Source organism: Sturnira hondurensis, unplaced genomic scaffold (assembly GCF_014824575.4).
Source record: "Sturnira hondurensis isolate 20B ecotype Veracruz unplaced genomic scaffold, ASM1482457v3 Scaffold0017254, whole genome shotgun sequence".
Lineage (NCBI taxonomy): Eukaryota > Metazoa > Chordata > Mammalia > Chiroptera > Phyllostomidae > Sturnira > Sturnira hondurensis.
Window position 1 is genome coordinate 2,272,463 of NW_028089885.1, and position 13,916 is coordinate 2,286,378.

Sequence of the window (13,916 nt, forward strand, 5' to 3'; positions counted from 1 at the left end):
CCCTGTGCCCACTCCTCTGCAAATCCTTCCATGGCTCTCCAGTTTTTGAAGACGGAAGCCCAGCTTCTTTACCAAAACTCAGGGTCCTCAGGGACACACCCTGCCTGATCCCTAGCTTCCCCTCCCTGACTCTTGCTTTGGGCCTGGGGTGGTTGGGGGGAAGGAGGGTTGGCCTCTCAGCTCAAGGAATGCCTCTGAGAAGCTGGCCCTAATTTTCAGTGACCCCTCTGCCTCTTCCAACCCCAGTTTTGGGCCAAGGCCCCTCCTGTTCTTCCAGCCTTTGCTGTGAAGTTAGATCCTGTGGCCCCTCCCACACTTATCTGAGCTAAGGGAGGAGTGTCTCGACCAACTTGGAATCTCAGACCCTTGGGCCAGAAGTCGTCCTCCCCACAGGCCCAGGCTCATGTTCTGGAGACTTCAAACTGGAAACGACCTCACATCCGGCCCCAACCCAGCCATACAAGGGGACCAACTTTTGACCCTTGCATCTGGGCAGACTTAGAGTAACCTCAGTTCTTCGCACAGGATGAGCTGCATCAGTCCGCCAGGGCCTTGGAGGACAAAGGTGTGCAGGACCCCTTGCATTCTTGAGCTTCCTGGGGCTGGTGGGTTTCAGTGAGAGGCCCGGGGAAGAGGGACTTGACCAGAGCCAGGCTGGGTTTGGGGCTGAGGCCAGGGCGGGAGGGCAGTGTCTCCTGTTCAGCAGGCCTGGAGGAGCCAGCAGGTGGGAAGTGGGAGTGCAGGCGCTTGGCCAGCATGTCCTAGGAGCCAGAGCCCTCAACTGTGCCCATCACTTGCCCTGACTCCCTACTCAGCCTCGATTGCCTGGCAGCCTCCCTGGTTTATCCCCAGGGCCAAAGCCTGGACTCCTGCTTGGCTCCCTTGACCCCCCCTCTCCTTTAATGTACAGTGGGACCTTCTGAGGAAGGCGAGGGAGTGCAGAGGAAGGCAAGCTGGGAGAGGTCAGGACTGTGACACAACTGGAGGTAAACTCAAGACCTCACGGGGCAAGGCACGCCTGACGCTGGAAGAGGGAACATCCCTCTGTCCCAGATGCCTTTGCAACCTCCAACCTGGCCCTGTTCCACTCCCTCCCAAAAGTCCAGGCCTTTGTGGAGCCCCACCCCCCAACACACTTGCCTCCACTGAGGGAGAATGGGGGACCCAAGGAGCCCACCCCCATCTACCCAGGCCCTTGTTTACCCTAACCCTGGGCCTGCTAGCCGAGCTGCCCTGGTGCTACGGCTTCCCCACGGGCCTTGTCTCACCTGTAAACTGGGACTGTCTCATTTCTGCCCTGCTGAGCCAGTCAGACCATGAGGTAGCAGCTGGAGGCACTGCCCAGCCAGAGGACCCTCCCCCTAGTCCCTCTGCTCTCTACCATTGCTTCTGGGCCTTCGAACTCCTGGGGTGTGAGGGGGGTGGGTGAGGGGCAGAGAGAGCAAAACCTCCTGCTTCCACTTGTTGGGCCCATGTTCACGCAAGTCCTCACTCAACAAATACACAAAGCACAGCTCGTCTTGAGTTGCCTGGGGCCCAGAGGGGCAATGTGGGTTCACAGGGCAGAGACCAACCCTCGGCCACTTGAAGGGGTCACTCTTTTTCCCTACTGCCCAGTGTGGGCCCCAGTGATTCTCTCCCTTGCCATTTTCATTCTGGGGCCCAGCACCCTTCCCACCCAGACCTCCCTACGTGCGATCAGGCCACACTTATCACACAGTTTCCCAAGCTCAGAGACTGAAGGATCCATTTCTGCAGCTGGTCCTCAGGGCCTGATTGCCAAAGCCCTCAGAGTTCACCCCTGGGGCTCAGTGGGCAGTCCCCCTACATTCGGTGGGGGTGCCTCTGGCCCAGGGTAGCTGTGTCCCCAGCCAGGTGGTCAGTACGACCTGGCTCCCCCACAGCCCCAGGGCCAGCGCCTCAGCCCCCAGAACCTGCCTACCCCAGAGGTAGAGCCAGGTCCCTAGTCTTCCCTGCAGCAGTCTGTCAGTGCAGGGCGCTGCTCCAATGGGCCTGGGTCACCTGTCATATGCCATTGCCCAGGGACAGCACATGCCCAGGACCCTCCGGCTCAGCGATGGCAGGAAGTGGACATGTGGGAGGGCTCTTCACAAACATTGCCACCCCCCTGCCCCAGTGGGGCGGACAGGTTCATGGTTAACTCACATCCTCCCCAGGCTCTCCTGGGGGACTCCCTGCTGTTGCACCCCCCTATTGTGAAGGGCCTGCACCCCGGCACCAGGAGCCGTAAGGCCACTTCCCTGGTCTGGCCTTGCCATGCTCTTGCCCGCCCTGTGCCCTCCTCAGTCCTGAGAGGCTGCGGCATTTGTCTAGGACAGTATTCTGAGCCCAAGGGAGCTCCTAGGGTGGGGGCACAGGGATGCCCTGCCAGGCCCCATCTTCTACCTCTGGGCCTTGGTCTCCCTGCCCTGCCACAGGCCAGACCCTGAAGGCTTTGGGCACCCGCCCTTCCTCCGGTGCAGGCCCAGGCTCCACGGTCCAGCCAGGCTCTCCCACTCCAGAACTCCGTTCTCAGGCTCCTCACCCCTCCCAGCCCGCTGGCTCTTTGTTCCTGTTCAGGATGCACCTGGGTGGCCTCTGGTCCCTGATTGTTTGCTGTGGGGCCAGCTGGGCCACATCAGGGAGAAAGAAATGCCAGGCCCAGGACAAAGCACCAGTGGGTGCTGGGGTGCTATCACAGGGAGCCAACCAGGCCACCCTGAGGTACTCACCAACTTCTCCTCCAAAAGGGAGGGGCACCAAACACTTCCTGGGGCTCTGGCACTGAGGAAGGGGGGCACCTCATGGGGCTCTAGGTTACGTTCAGACTCAGGCAGCCCAGAAAAGACAGCTCCCCGACTGCTCACCACTGTGGCAGCTGCAGGGGCAACCCCATCCTCCAGCCCAGTCCCAGGAAGGTGCTTCAGCCCATACTGGTTTCTGGGGTCAAACAGCAACCCAACTAGGAGCTCGGTGACTCTGAGCTGATTTGGGTGCATCAGAGATGTGGACACTGAAGCCCAGATGGGCACGGACCTAGTCCTGGACTGTCCAGCAGGCGAGGCAGCTCCATGCATGCCAACGCTTGTCATTGAGCACACTGAGGACGGCCCCAAGCCCGGAGCCCAGACATGGCTTGCAGCAGAGGCTGGAACATGAAACCTCCCACCCCCTCCCCACCCCCGCTCAGGAATTGCCTTACCACACTTCAGAGGGTAGAGTGCCTGGCACCAGAGCCTAGGAGGGGCCCCTTCTTGGGATTGCCATATTGCAGAGATGGGAACAGCCCCAACCTGTCCCAAGTGTTGGTGGCATACCTGCTGTTGGTGGGGAGATGGGGATGACAACCTGGGTGTCCAGACTCCTGCTCAAAGCAGCCTACTTCCTGCTGGATGGGTGCTGGTGATGTGAAGTGCTTGTCCTGTGCCCTTTCCTGGCCTGATTCTCCTCCTAGGACCTTGGACCCTCCTCGGAACCCGGACCCACCCACACCTGATGCAGGAGGCCTCCCCCAGGGGCTCCTGGGGCCTTCCCTTCCTCAGGGTGGCCTGGCACAGGTCAGGTGGCAGACACCAGGCTGTGCCCTGTCCCTCTCCACCCTTGACTCTCCCGACCCCCACCCTGCCTCCTGCACTGGTGCAGCCCAGCAGTCCTGAGTGGTGGGGGTCGGAGCTCTCCCAGCTGCTGGGGCCTAACCAGAACCCACCCTCACCCACCGCCTGGAGAGCACGGTCCCTGTCCTCTACTCGAGGGTCAACCTGGAACAGACCCAGGCCGACCCCAGGCTGTGTTGAGTGCAGCCCCAGGAGACGGGAAGGGTGTGGGATCCTCTCTGGATCTCTCTTCTCCCTGAGGATCCTGTTTTCCTGCTCCTGCCCGTCAAAGCCCTGACCCCAAGAGGGTCTAGAACCTTCCCTAAGTCAAGGTGAAAACGATGCCCTTCCCACAGGTGCTGCCCCGGGACGGGCAGATCAAGTGTCAAGCTGAAGGAAGCAGAGCACTTGGGCTGCCTTACCATGAACCCAGTGTCCCCAGTCACCGAGGCCCAGGAGAGCGGAGAAGTCCCATGGGCCCCACGACCTCTCAGGTCAGAAAATCCCACTAGAAAAGGACCCCTTGGGCCTTGTTCTTGAGGCAGCTGGTGTGACTGGCAGCAGGGATGTGCGGGTGGGGCACCCCCTAGCTGAGGGGCGTCAGCTAGGACAGCCAGTGCTGCCCTCACTGCCCCGGGTCCAGGTGCAGGTCTCCCTTCTACCTCTGTGACTAGTGTCCACTCCATGCAGAGCCCACGCCCTGGCTCTGCGCTGACTGCAGCAGGATGAGCTCCTCACACCACAGCAGAAGATGGGAGCGCAGGGTCTCAGTGACAGCCCCAGGCCCCGGCTAGTGGGTGGGGAGGAGCAGGAGCCACAGGCAGTCCTGGTCCGGTCCTCTCCACCCCAGCCCTGCAACCCCCGGGCCTGGGCACTGTGCTCCGGGAGCTGGGCCACGATGGGCGCCCATGGCCACCAGCACCGTCTCAGGGGGCTCAACAGCACGCACAGGTGACCCACACCCTAACTCGGGGTGGGCTCTGGGGCTGCGGGAGCAAGTCAGTCACTGAGTGGACCTTTGGCCCTGGGAACAGGATTGCAGGCCCAGGAAAGGGGCCCTAGGTCACCCAGTGCAGAGTACGAGGTGGCCCACAGGCTCCGCTGTGTGTGACCTGTGTACCTCGGCGCTGCAGTGCTGCTCCGGCCCCGGGTCACTCCACACGGGATGCGCAGGAGGAAAGGGCCGGGCTGGTTGGTTGCCTCTGAGTAGTAATATTATCGACTTAAGTAAAATTTTCTATAATTTTATATATCCTGGAAATTATCTCCAAGAAGATACATTTCTAAAAACCCCCGCAAACCTCAGGGCACTGCCCCCTCCCCAGAACAGCACCCGTTTGGGCTGCAGTGGGGAACATCGGGACCCTCCACCCCCCTAGGAAGCTCAGTGCTGCTGTGTGGGGGGGGCGGGGGGTCTCAGCGTCTGGGTCGCAGAACCAGCGCCAGACTGTTTCAAGCCCAGGTGCCTGGCCAAGGCCGAGCTATGTGCTGCAGCCCAGGCGGTGCCTTTCCTGCTCCCGACCCCCATGAGCCAGAGGAGGTGGAGGCTGGTTGTGTGTGTTCTCCCTGCCACGGCCAGTCCAGGAGGGGGCCCCAGTCCCATCCACGCGAGGTCAGAAAGGCAGCAGTAGGTTGTGAACTAGGAAAGGCCAAGCCTTAAGTGTTTCGGCGATTTTAATACATTCAAGAATATTTAATAGAACAAAATTAAAAAGTATCATTAGCAGAAGCCCGTGGGCAAGAGAAATAGAAATGTTAACTGGCCCTTTTGCAGTAAAGCTTATGCTTGAAAGGAGGAAAAGTGACTTTCTGGAAGCTTCACGTCACCTCAAAATCACCTCACGGGTATAATTTTCAGTTACATATGACCATCTAGAACCATCCCAGACAGCCCAGTGTTACAAGGACCCTATCAGAAGAAGCAGAGTCACACTTATGGAGTCTTCTCACCTGTGCTCCCACGTGCAGACGTGGGCAGCTCAGCCAGGTACCACTGCGTGGCCTGTTGGCAGGGAGACAGGCTGGTCCCCAGACAGGCTGAGCCTAGGCCAATCCCTCCCCTTGGCCACCCTCTGCCCTGTCACAGGGCCCAGGGCACCATGCTGGACAATGCCAGCCCATCGGCAGTGGCCACCCGCCTCCAGAAGACACTGGGACCCCCGACAGCAGGAGCAGCCAGGGTTGGCTCATCTGCCTGGGAAGGGACAAAGGTGTGAACTGCAGATCCAAGAAAGCTGCCCTTTTCAGGACAACTCCCCACCCCGCCAACGTAATAAATAAACAAGAATCATGGCTGCAGATCAGACACCCTGGGTCCAGACCAAGGCACAGGCCTCTGTGAGGGCAAATGGGGGCAAAGGGCAGGTGGGCACCAAGGACCAGCTGTGGAGAGACACCAGTCACTCTCACCAGAACAGCCCCTCGGTGGACAGCACCTGCCTACAGAGCAAAAACAGGAGAACCCAGGCCTGGAGGATGGGGACAGGTGTCCACTGAGGTCTGTCCGTGTGCTCAGGGGCTGGGTGCTGCTCACCAGCCTCTCCCTCCTCCCTTAGCTGAAAGCAGGCAGTGCACAAAAAGCCCGCAGCTGAGGGGGGTTTTTGAGGCAGCAGCTGGAGCAGCCAGGTTGGGACATCTAGATGGGGCGGAAAGGCCTTCGCTAGCCACCCGGTGACTGTGGCCAGCAGGCGAACTAGGCTCCACACACACACACACACCCAGCCTTTCTCGTCACGGCTACCTCCTCTTCTAGGCTACAGATGCGTCGAACTCCTGGCCTAGAATGTCCCCCTTGAATGAAGAGGCCTCACCCCACACTGGCCGGCGTCCTTCTGCAAGTTCCCTCCTTGCACCTGTGGCTGGGGCAGCAAGCCTGCTTCTCCCGGCGGAAGCTCTTCTTCATGCTCCTTTCCAGGTGCTAAGCACAGAGGTATGCTGGAAGCAACAGGACTTGGCATCATTCAAACGAAAAGCTACCACATTAGGTGCACAGGAGACTTGGGCCCCGTTTCCGAGGAGGGCCAAGCCCCAGTCCGAGAGCCACTCCGACAGAATGCCTTGTAGGACGCGGCTCTGGTTCAATCTGTGCGGATGGGGGCTGTGGTGAGGCTGCCCGATGCTTGTAAGGTGGCCAGGGTGGCATGGCCGGGGACTAGCTCCATCCCCGGGCTATGGTGGCACCTGAGACCCTCTGTGTGGTGGCTGCTCTTGCAAGGAGAGTTAAGGCACTTCCTTAAATTCTGGCCTGGGAGGGTTACATCTAGGCAACTGAGAGTGACTTTAAATTATACCATCTATGTTCCTGTGGGTTGTTTTGTTTTTTTCTCCTGTGACTGCCAACTCCGTTCCTGGCTTTCGCCATGCTTGTGTCCAGGTTTAGGTTTTATCTCTACGTTTACTAAAGCAGTTTACCTGCGATGCTAATACAACAGGAGCTATTGTCCCTTAATATTGTTCTTGAGGAAAAAAAGTTTTTAAACTAGAGAATTCCTTATGATCAAGTCTTTCTTCCAGAACCCTAAAGCCAGAGCTGGGTTTACGAGACCTGCCAAGGCTGGAGGTCGGCAGAGCAGTGGCAAGGGGCCCCTGGCCCGTCTCCTATCCACACAGGCCCAGGCCTGTGATTGGGGCAGTGGCGGCGTAGATTCCCCGACTGTGAGTCCTCACCTGCGAGCTCAGTCTGAAAACATCTGAATTGCGTCGACTGTTAACAGCCCTGCCACATGGAAGGGGGTGCTGTCCCACTGCCCAGTGCTGGGGAGCAGGAACCTCCGCTGGGCACTGGGTTCCCTACTCGGTTTGCAGGGCGGCAGCACCTGCCCGGGCAAGCAGTCGGGAGTGCTGTGGCTAAAGCTTTCACTACGCCCCTGTGAGCTGCCCACTAGTGTAACCCCACCCCCAAGTTCAGCTGTACACAAGCCTTATTTTAAATACCCCGCAGCACTGACACAGGTCAGTGTTCTCTTCAGAAGAGGAGCTCCAGCTGCATGTCAGCGCGCCCCCAGGGTGCCGAGTCCACGCTGACCTCTGACGGACAGGTCGTGTGGAAGGTGCCTGGTTGAGCTGTGGGCCACACACGCCCTAGTTCTCCTAACGTGGAGGTGCTGGGCTGAAGGCTCACACGCTTGGGGGCAGCCTACAGAGTTGCTGAAAGCTTTACGGGGCACGCAGCTACTGTTGGTGGCACCGCCTGGTGACTGGGGAGGTCCTCTGGGCGTGCTCAGGTCTCGAAGTACTTGTAGATTGCCGTCACGTACAGCATCACGTTCTGCCAGTCGGGCCGCTCCGTTCGCACCATTTCACTGATGTCCTGGTGGGGGAGGAAGAGGCCTGGTTAGAACTCCATGCCACCTCCCGGCTCATCTCCACAGCTTCCCCGCCACAGCAGTGCGGGCTCCTGGGGCTGGGCAGGGCCTCAGAGGACTTTTGGTCTATGCCCCATCATACATGCCAAGGGCCTGCCAAGACGCCTGCTCCCTGGGTGTCATGTCATCGCTAAGCTGCCCAACCCTGGCCAAGTCCTACATTGGGGTCACCTCCCTGCTCCCCAAGGCTGGGAGGGTTTCACCTCCTGGAACTCCCTCTCCTGCCTGCCTCTCTTCTCAAACTCTCCTCGTGGTCACTTCAGAGGGGCCTTCCCACCCAGTCATCGTTCTGGGAAGGCCTGTGTGGGGCTCCAGGACTCAGCATTCTGATGCCCTTCCCAATGGCGGTCGTCTCAGACTACCAAGGGGACTGTTCTCTAACTGTCCTCTGCACAATACCCGTGAGCTGTGACCTGCTAACCGACGTGGGCACATGAACGTGGGCAACCCCAGATGCTGGTGCATGACCCGGGTTTCCCAAAGAGTGCCTGAGACTTCCCAAGGGGGCCCGCAGGTGCGAACAGCACGGCTCTGAAGGTCCCCTGGGCGAGGACGGGAAGGCCGCCCTGGTGACTCGGTACAGAAGAACAACATGTCTGCTCAATCTAAGAGTCTTGCCTAAACGCTTTTTAGGGTGGAGAACCCCCCACTTCTTATGCATTAGAACTTCACACATAAGATTATAAAATACCCCGACGGGGACCTCTCGGTGACTCTAGAAGACGCGTTTATGGAGTGCTACACCAGCACACCTGCAGTATGAATACTTCCTCCAGTCGGGGCGATGGTTGCCCTAGAGCTGGGGAGATGGCCCCCGAGGGAGAGCTAGGGGTCCCTGACCTGGCCCCACAGGTTCTTCACTCTGGGGAAGGCCTCGAGCTGTGCCCTGACGACCCTGTAGATGGCACCTCAGTGCACAGCTCATCTCATGGCGGTTCCGGGTGCGGGGGGGCCAGCTATGCATGTGGGGGCAGCACCTCCTCCCAGCAAGTCGGAACCAGTGACATGGAAAAGCCCGGCAGAAGCACATCTGGCACAGGCTGCAGCTGCCAAACAGAGGCCTCGACAAGACCCTGAGACACGCGTGTTTTTTACTGCCCACTTCTCGCTCTGGGAGTGGTGGTTTCCCATGACCCTCGTGAAGTGCAGAAGCCACGTGTTCAGCTTCTAAAGCCGCCTTCCGGGACTCGGCACTCACCCTCTCCCTCTGGTCGGCAAATTAAGACGGACTGTCAGAGTGTGCCTTTGACAATGACAGTTACACACCTGCTAGTGCTCTTCTTCTGAGCAAGGACTCCGTGATGGAGGAGGTGACGAAGGAAGCCTGGCTCAGGGTCACTGGGGCTGGAATGAGGGCCGCCCTCCCACCCTGGGCACTTCCTGTGAGGCACACAGTGCCCACGGCCAGGGTGGAACCCTGCCTGCGCCCGTGCCAGCTCCTCGTCATCGGGCGGCCACAGCACCCTGGCACCTCCCTGAGCAAAAGGTGAGCGCATCCTAATGGAAAGAAGGGCCTGGCAGCGACTCCTCAGGGGAGACAGGGACTTACCAATGTGGATTTGATGCCAACACTCTCAGCCGCCTGGAAGGCCAGGGTGAAGTTCCTTCGCTGTAAAAGAAACTGTGTGACTGGGGTAGACAAGCGAGGCCAGGAGCAAGGTGACCCGGACTACATATGGTGCTGGGGAAAGACGGACGTGCACCGCCTCCTGGCATACCAGAGCGAACTACAGGAGCGCTCTCGGAACTCCCGACGGACCCCAGGGGCCCAGCACTGTGATCACCACCCCTCCGCAGGGCCCTGCTGGCTCCACCTGTACCAGCTGTGGAACAGTCCCCAAACCCTTGTTCCTTCTTCACTACAGAAAAGGGTCGCTTCCAACACATCAGCCCACAGCCGCATGAACCCCCAAAGTTAACACGAAATAAGGAGCAACTGTTAAGAGAGCTTCTTCACCGTGGGAGCCTCCAAGGGCTATGTGAAGGGCATGAGGGGCTGATGCTGGGGTACACAGGAGACCGGAGGAGAGACTGAGCCAGGCCCTCTCCCAGGGCCTATCTGGGCAGGGGCTGCTCCCTGACCCTGTTCCCAAGTAGCTCTCTAAGTGGGATGTCTCAGCACAGCTGGGTCTGCACGCAGAGGCGGCAGGAGGCTGGCCTGCTGTGTTTGGCACTGCCTCGACCAGCCGTCCTCGGCCACTTCTCGGTGAAGCCCTGATCATTAATGTTGCCACCGCAAGGACTGAGGGCTCCTGCTAGGGGTGTCATTACTTCCGGAATTCCGGACAAGGCAAATGTCCCACACAAGGTGGGTCAGGGACTGTCTGGCTCAGTACAAGTAACCTAGACCCAGAATAAGAGCAGCCAGAACGGGGCCACCATAAGCCAGTACTGTGGTATGTGCGATGCCAATGGTGTGGTCCCATCGATGGAAGGCGCTGCCTCCAAACCTCCCTCCCCATGGCGGGGTGGTGCCAGGAGCTGGGCTGCTCGCAGCCCGCCTCACCTTGTCTTGGCTGTTCAGCTCCTGGTACGGAATGTGAGCTGGGAGGTACGTGTGCAGAAGCGCGCAGAAGGCCAGCCCATCGTTCCAGCTGCTGCTGAAGTTTGTGATGTCGATATTCTGAAGGAAAATGTAAAACAAACGAAAAACACATAAGCAACACACACTGTGACCTTTCCAGAACTGCTGAGGAGGGTAGAGGGGTCTGAGATGCCACAGGCCGCCAAGTCCTGTGCAGGGCAAGCCTCTGGGGCAGCCCAGCGTGCTGGGGGCCTGGTCTGGAGACCCGTCTGCCACCAGTGACCGGCCCCTTCACCCAAAGAACCTTGGGCACATGTCCCTCCCAGAGCACTGGGGAATAGAGGGTCTAAGTTAAGAAAAGTTCCAGTTTAGCCTGACCCCCCTACTAGGGACTAGAGGCAAATAATTACATAGATGGGGGGCTCTGAATTCTGAAGCCATCAACAGCTTCCACTTTGCATTAGAAACACGAGGAGCTGAGTAACACGGAGGCTGTGTGCTTCTCTGAGAGCCACCTCGACGTGTAAGAGGCACCTTACTCCACGTTCCAGTTAAATTATTTGCTACTAACATAGAACCTACCATTCAGAATATTTTATTATATGATAATGCAGTTCAGCTAGGAGGTCGCCTTTATCCTTATTTGCAAAAATCCTTTTGAGGATAAAACTACACAATGAAATTCTGGAAATTCTCACACTTTATGAAAATGCTGCAAAATGAGAAAGAGAGCACTTCCCACACCCTGTTGTTTTCTTCTCACTGTGGATTTCAAGCCACCTTCAGCTGCACCAGGAGTTCACTTCCCAGGCGACTGGGAAAGACCCTGCTGTGTTACTGAAGGCAGCCACTGGCCCCGGGACCCAAGAGCCAGCGAGGACAGCACAGCACCTGTGCTGTTCCCACCTGCAGCACTGCACAGGTTTACCGAGTCTGCCACCCCTGACCCCTCACAGACTGCCAGGTCCTGACACTGAGGGGGAGGCCTGCAGCTCACAGACGAGGGGTAGGAGGGGAGGGCGAGAACCAGGCCCGGTGAGAGCCCTTTGTGGGCAACTTTTCACAAGTTCTGCCATCACACGACTGGCCCCTAACCGCGAGCACCCAGAATGCTGCCCTCTGGGGTCTTCCACTCAAACACAGGCCTTCCGAAGGGCGGCAGCTCCCTGGGCAACTCTTTCAGAGGTCACCCCTCTCGTAACTGCAGACCTGGTCGGGAGGCACTGTTCACCAACTGCTCTGAGGAGTCACCAGGTCACGGCACAAAGGGCTGCAAACCTGTCAAGTGCCACAGGGAAAGGTCGCAGTGAGCGTGCAGCCAATGTGCCACCTGAGAGTACACCTGCCAGCCGCCCAGTGACACCAAATGAAGGGTCTCGGGAAGACCCCCACTTGGTGCTGCAGTTGGCACTCAGGCTCCCTGGCCTTGTAGACACAGCCCGCCTTCCAGTCCTGATGGCCTGGCCACCCTCCATGGGCCTCTGCAATAGCAGCCAGCACCTCCCAGGACGGGGCAGCGACCAACGCTGACAGGTACTGACCACCATGCACCTTTCATCTGATCCGACACCCTGAAAGCAGCCAGCCAGGGGTGTCAGCTCCTTCCAGGGGACCAGGACCACCAAGGAAGCGACCTGTCCAAGGTGCTAGGCTGGCAGTAGGTGGACAGGGATGGGAACCCTTGTCCCAAACATCCCATAGACAGTAAGTCACTGAATTCTCACAATACCCAGGAGAGTTTAAAGGGCTGGGGGCCCAGAGAGACCCAAATCACATGGCTGATCTGGGTGACCATTCCAACTCAAGACTAAGTCCCAAGTCTGACTGCACTTCCCCAGTCCCCATGACTTAAGGCCCTTAATGAAAGAGCCAAGGATACTGGGCTCATCGCATGGACTGCAAAGAACTTCTTACTGATGCGCCCCAGTTCTGTGCACGGGCCCCACAGTATATGCTGCTGAGGACTCCCAACCCCTGCCCCCAGAGGTCACGTTCACTTCTGGAGAAAACAATTCCCCACTTCCTGCTGCTGCGGCCCCTTCTCCGGCTCCCTGAAAGGCAGGCGTCTCTGGCAGAGTCGTCTACGTGCCTAGTGTCACCATGCCTCACGGCCGAGGCTCCTGCATGAGAGGAAACCGCTGCACCCCAGCTTCCCAGCTGTGGGAACCTTGGCCTTCCCCCGCTTCCTCAAGACAAACCCAGCCCCAAACCTGGAATCTTTAGTCAGAGCGGCAACTTCATTTATAAAACCTGCCACAGCAATTTAAAGAAAGCGGAAACAAATGGCTTCTTGAGTTCCAGGGTAGGGGGAGTTAACTTTTAAGTACCTGACAACCGGACTTCCAAATCAAAACAACTCAGGCCCAAACCCAGGCTGGCTGGCCAGAGTGACCACCTCCCTTACACTAGGGGAGGCTGGACAGAAGTCAGATGGGGCATCCCAACCAACGGGCACAAAACCCAAGTGGGGTCTTGGAGCGCTCCCCTCACGGCTCCGCCCCTAACCTGGTCCAGAGAAACCCTGGGGGGGTGAGCCAGGCCTGAACCCGAGGCGTTCCAATGGAAGTGGGGGAAAGCCCTCAGTCTGAGAGAGCAGGCCGGCTCCCTCTTCTCCCGTCTATTTACTTGTTTTTAATGTTTAAGGCTGAAAAAAACGTACTACCACAAAATTATGCAGACATAATATGGAGGTGCATGAACAATAAATCTGGTTCTCTGGGGCTGAAAAGCACAGTGAATACAGGGGAGCCCCCGGCTTTCTCTCTGGAGCCCTCAATCCCACAGCTGTCTCAGTCCATTAGCACAATGACAGGTTCGCAACGTGTCTGTACGAGCAGCACAGAACTATTAAACAGCTAGAGGAACAGATGTTCCCACAGGAGCCAGCTGCCTTCCCACTCGGTGAAGACCACTCACCCCACAGCCAGGACAAGAGCCCGGCGAGGCCCACGAGTAGGCTCCCGACTTCCAGGGCAGAGCAGTGACAGAGCAGTGACCCCAGGGACCTAGCTGGGATGCCTTGGTGATGGGAGGCCAGGGGGCAGACGTGCTTACCGGCTGCCTCTAGATTCGGCCTCTCGCCATCTCCCCTCCTCACTCCTATGCTCCCTGCTCACAAAAAGGCTGCGTGAGTGAGGTATGGGGCTACACCTCCCCTTGCTGCCGGGAAGCGGGAAGCAGCTTCTCACCTACAAAGTGGACGTGCAAACCCCAGTCCAGGTAAGATGGTGAGCTGTTATCACTACGAAACTAACTGTAAGGTGATTTACACATGTGAGGATTCTTATGGTTTTGTTTCCTTGTTGCAGAGAAGATAGAAAGACACTTTGTAGAGACGGCACCAATCCCATTCTCGGACAACAAGAGGCAACAGAATCCCTGACAAGGTCCCCAGGCTGCTCTTCCCCCACTGAAGGCCCTGCTCTTGGCTACATG

The 13,916-nt window shown here is 58.3% G+C and overlaps 1 protein-coding gene across 5 annotated transcripts in view; it reads right to left on the reverse strand.

The window, feature by feature from the left end:
- Positions 1-5,249: 5,249 nt before the first annotated feature.
- The window catches only part of SPECC1L (sperm antigen with calponin homology and coiled-coil domains 1 like), a 111,953-nt gene continuing 103,286 nt past the window's right edge, over positions 5,250-13,916 (reverse strand). For all 5 annotated transcript variants that reach the window (XM_037067283.1, XM_037067284.1, XM_037067286.1 and 2 more), the window contains 3 exons: positions 10,464-10,580; positions 9,507-9,566; positions 5,250-7,902 (listed from right to left, as the gene is read on the reverse strand). In XM_037067283.1, coding sequence (XP_036923178.1) covers positions 7,813-7,902; positions 9,507-9,566; positions 10,464-10,580 — 267 coding nt within the window. In that variant the 3' untranslated portion in view covers positions 5,250-7,812. The remainder of the gene's footprint in view (positions 7,903-9,506; positions 9,567-10,463; positions 10,581-13,916) is intronic.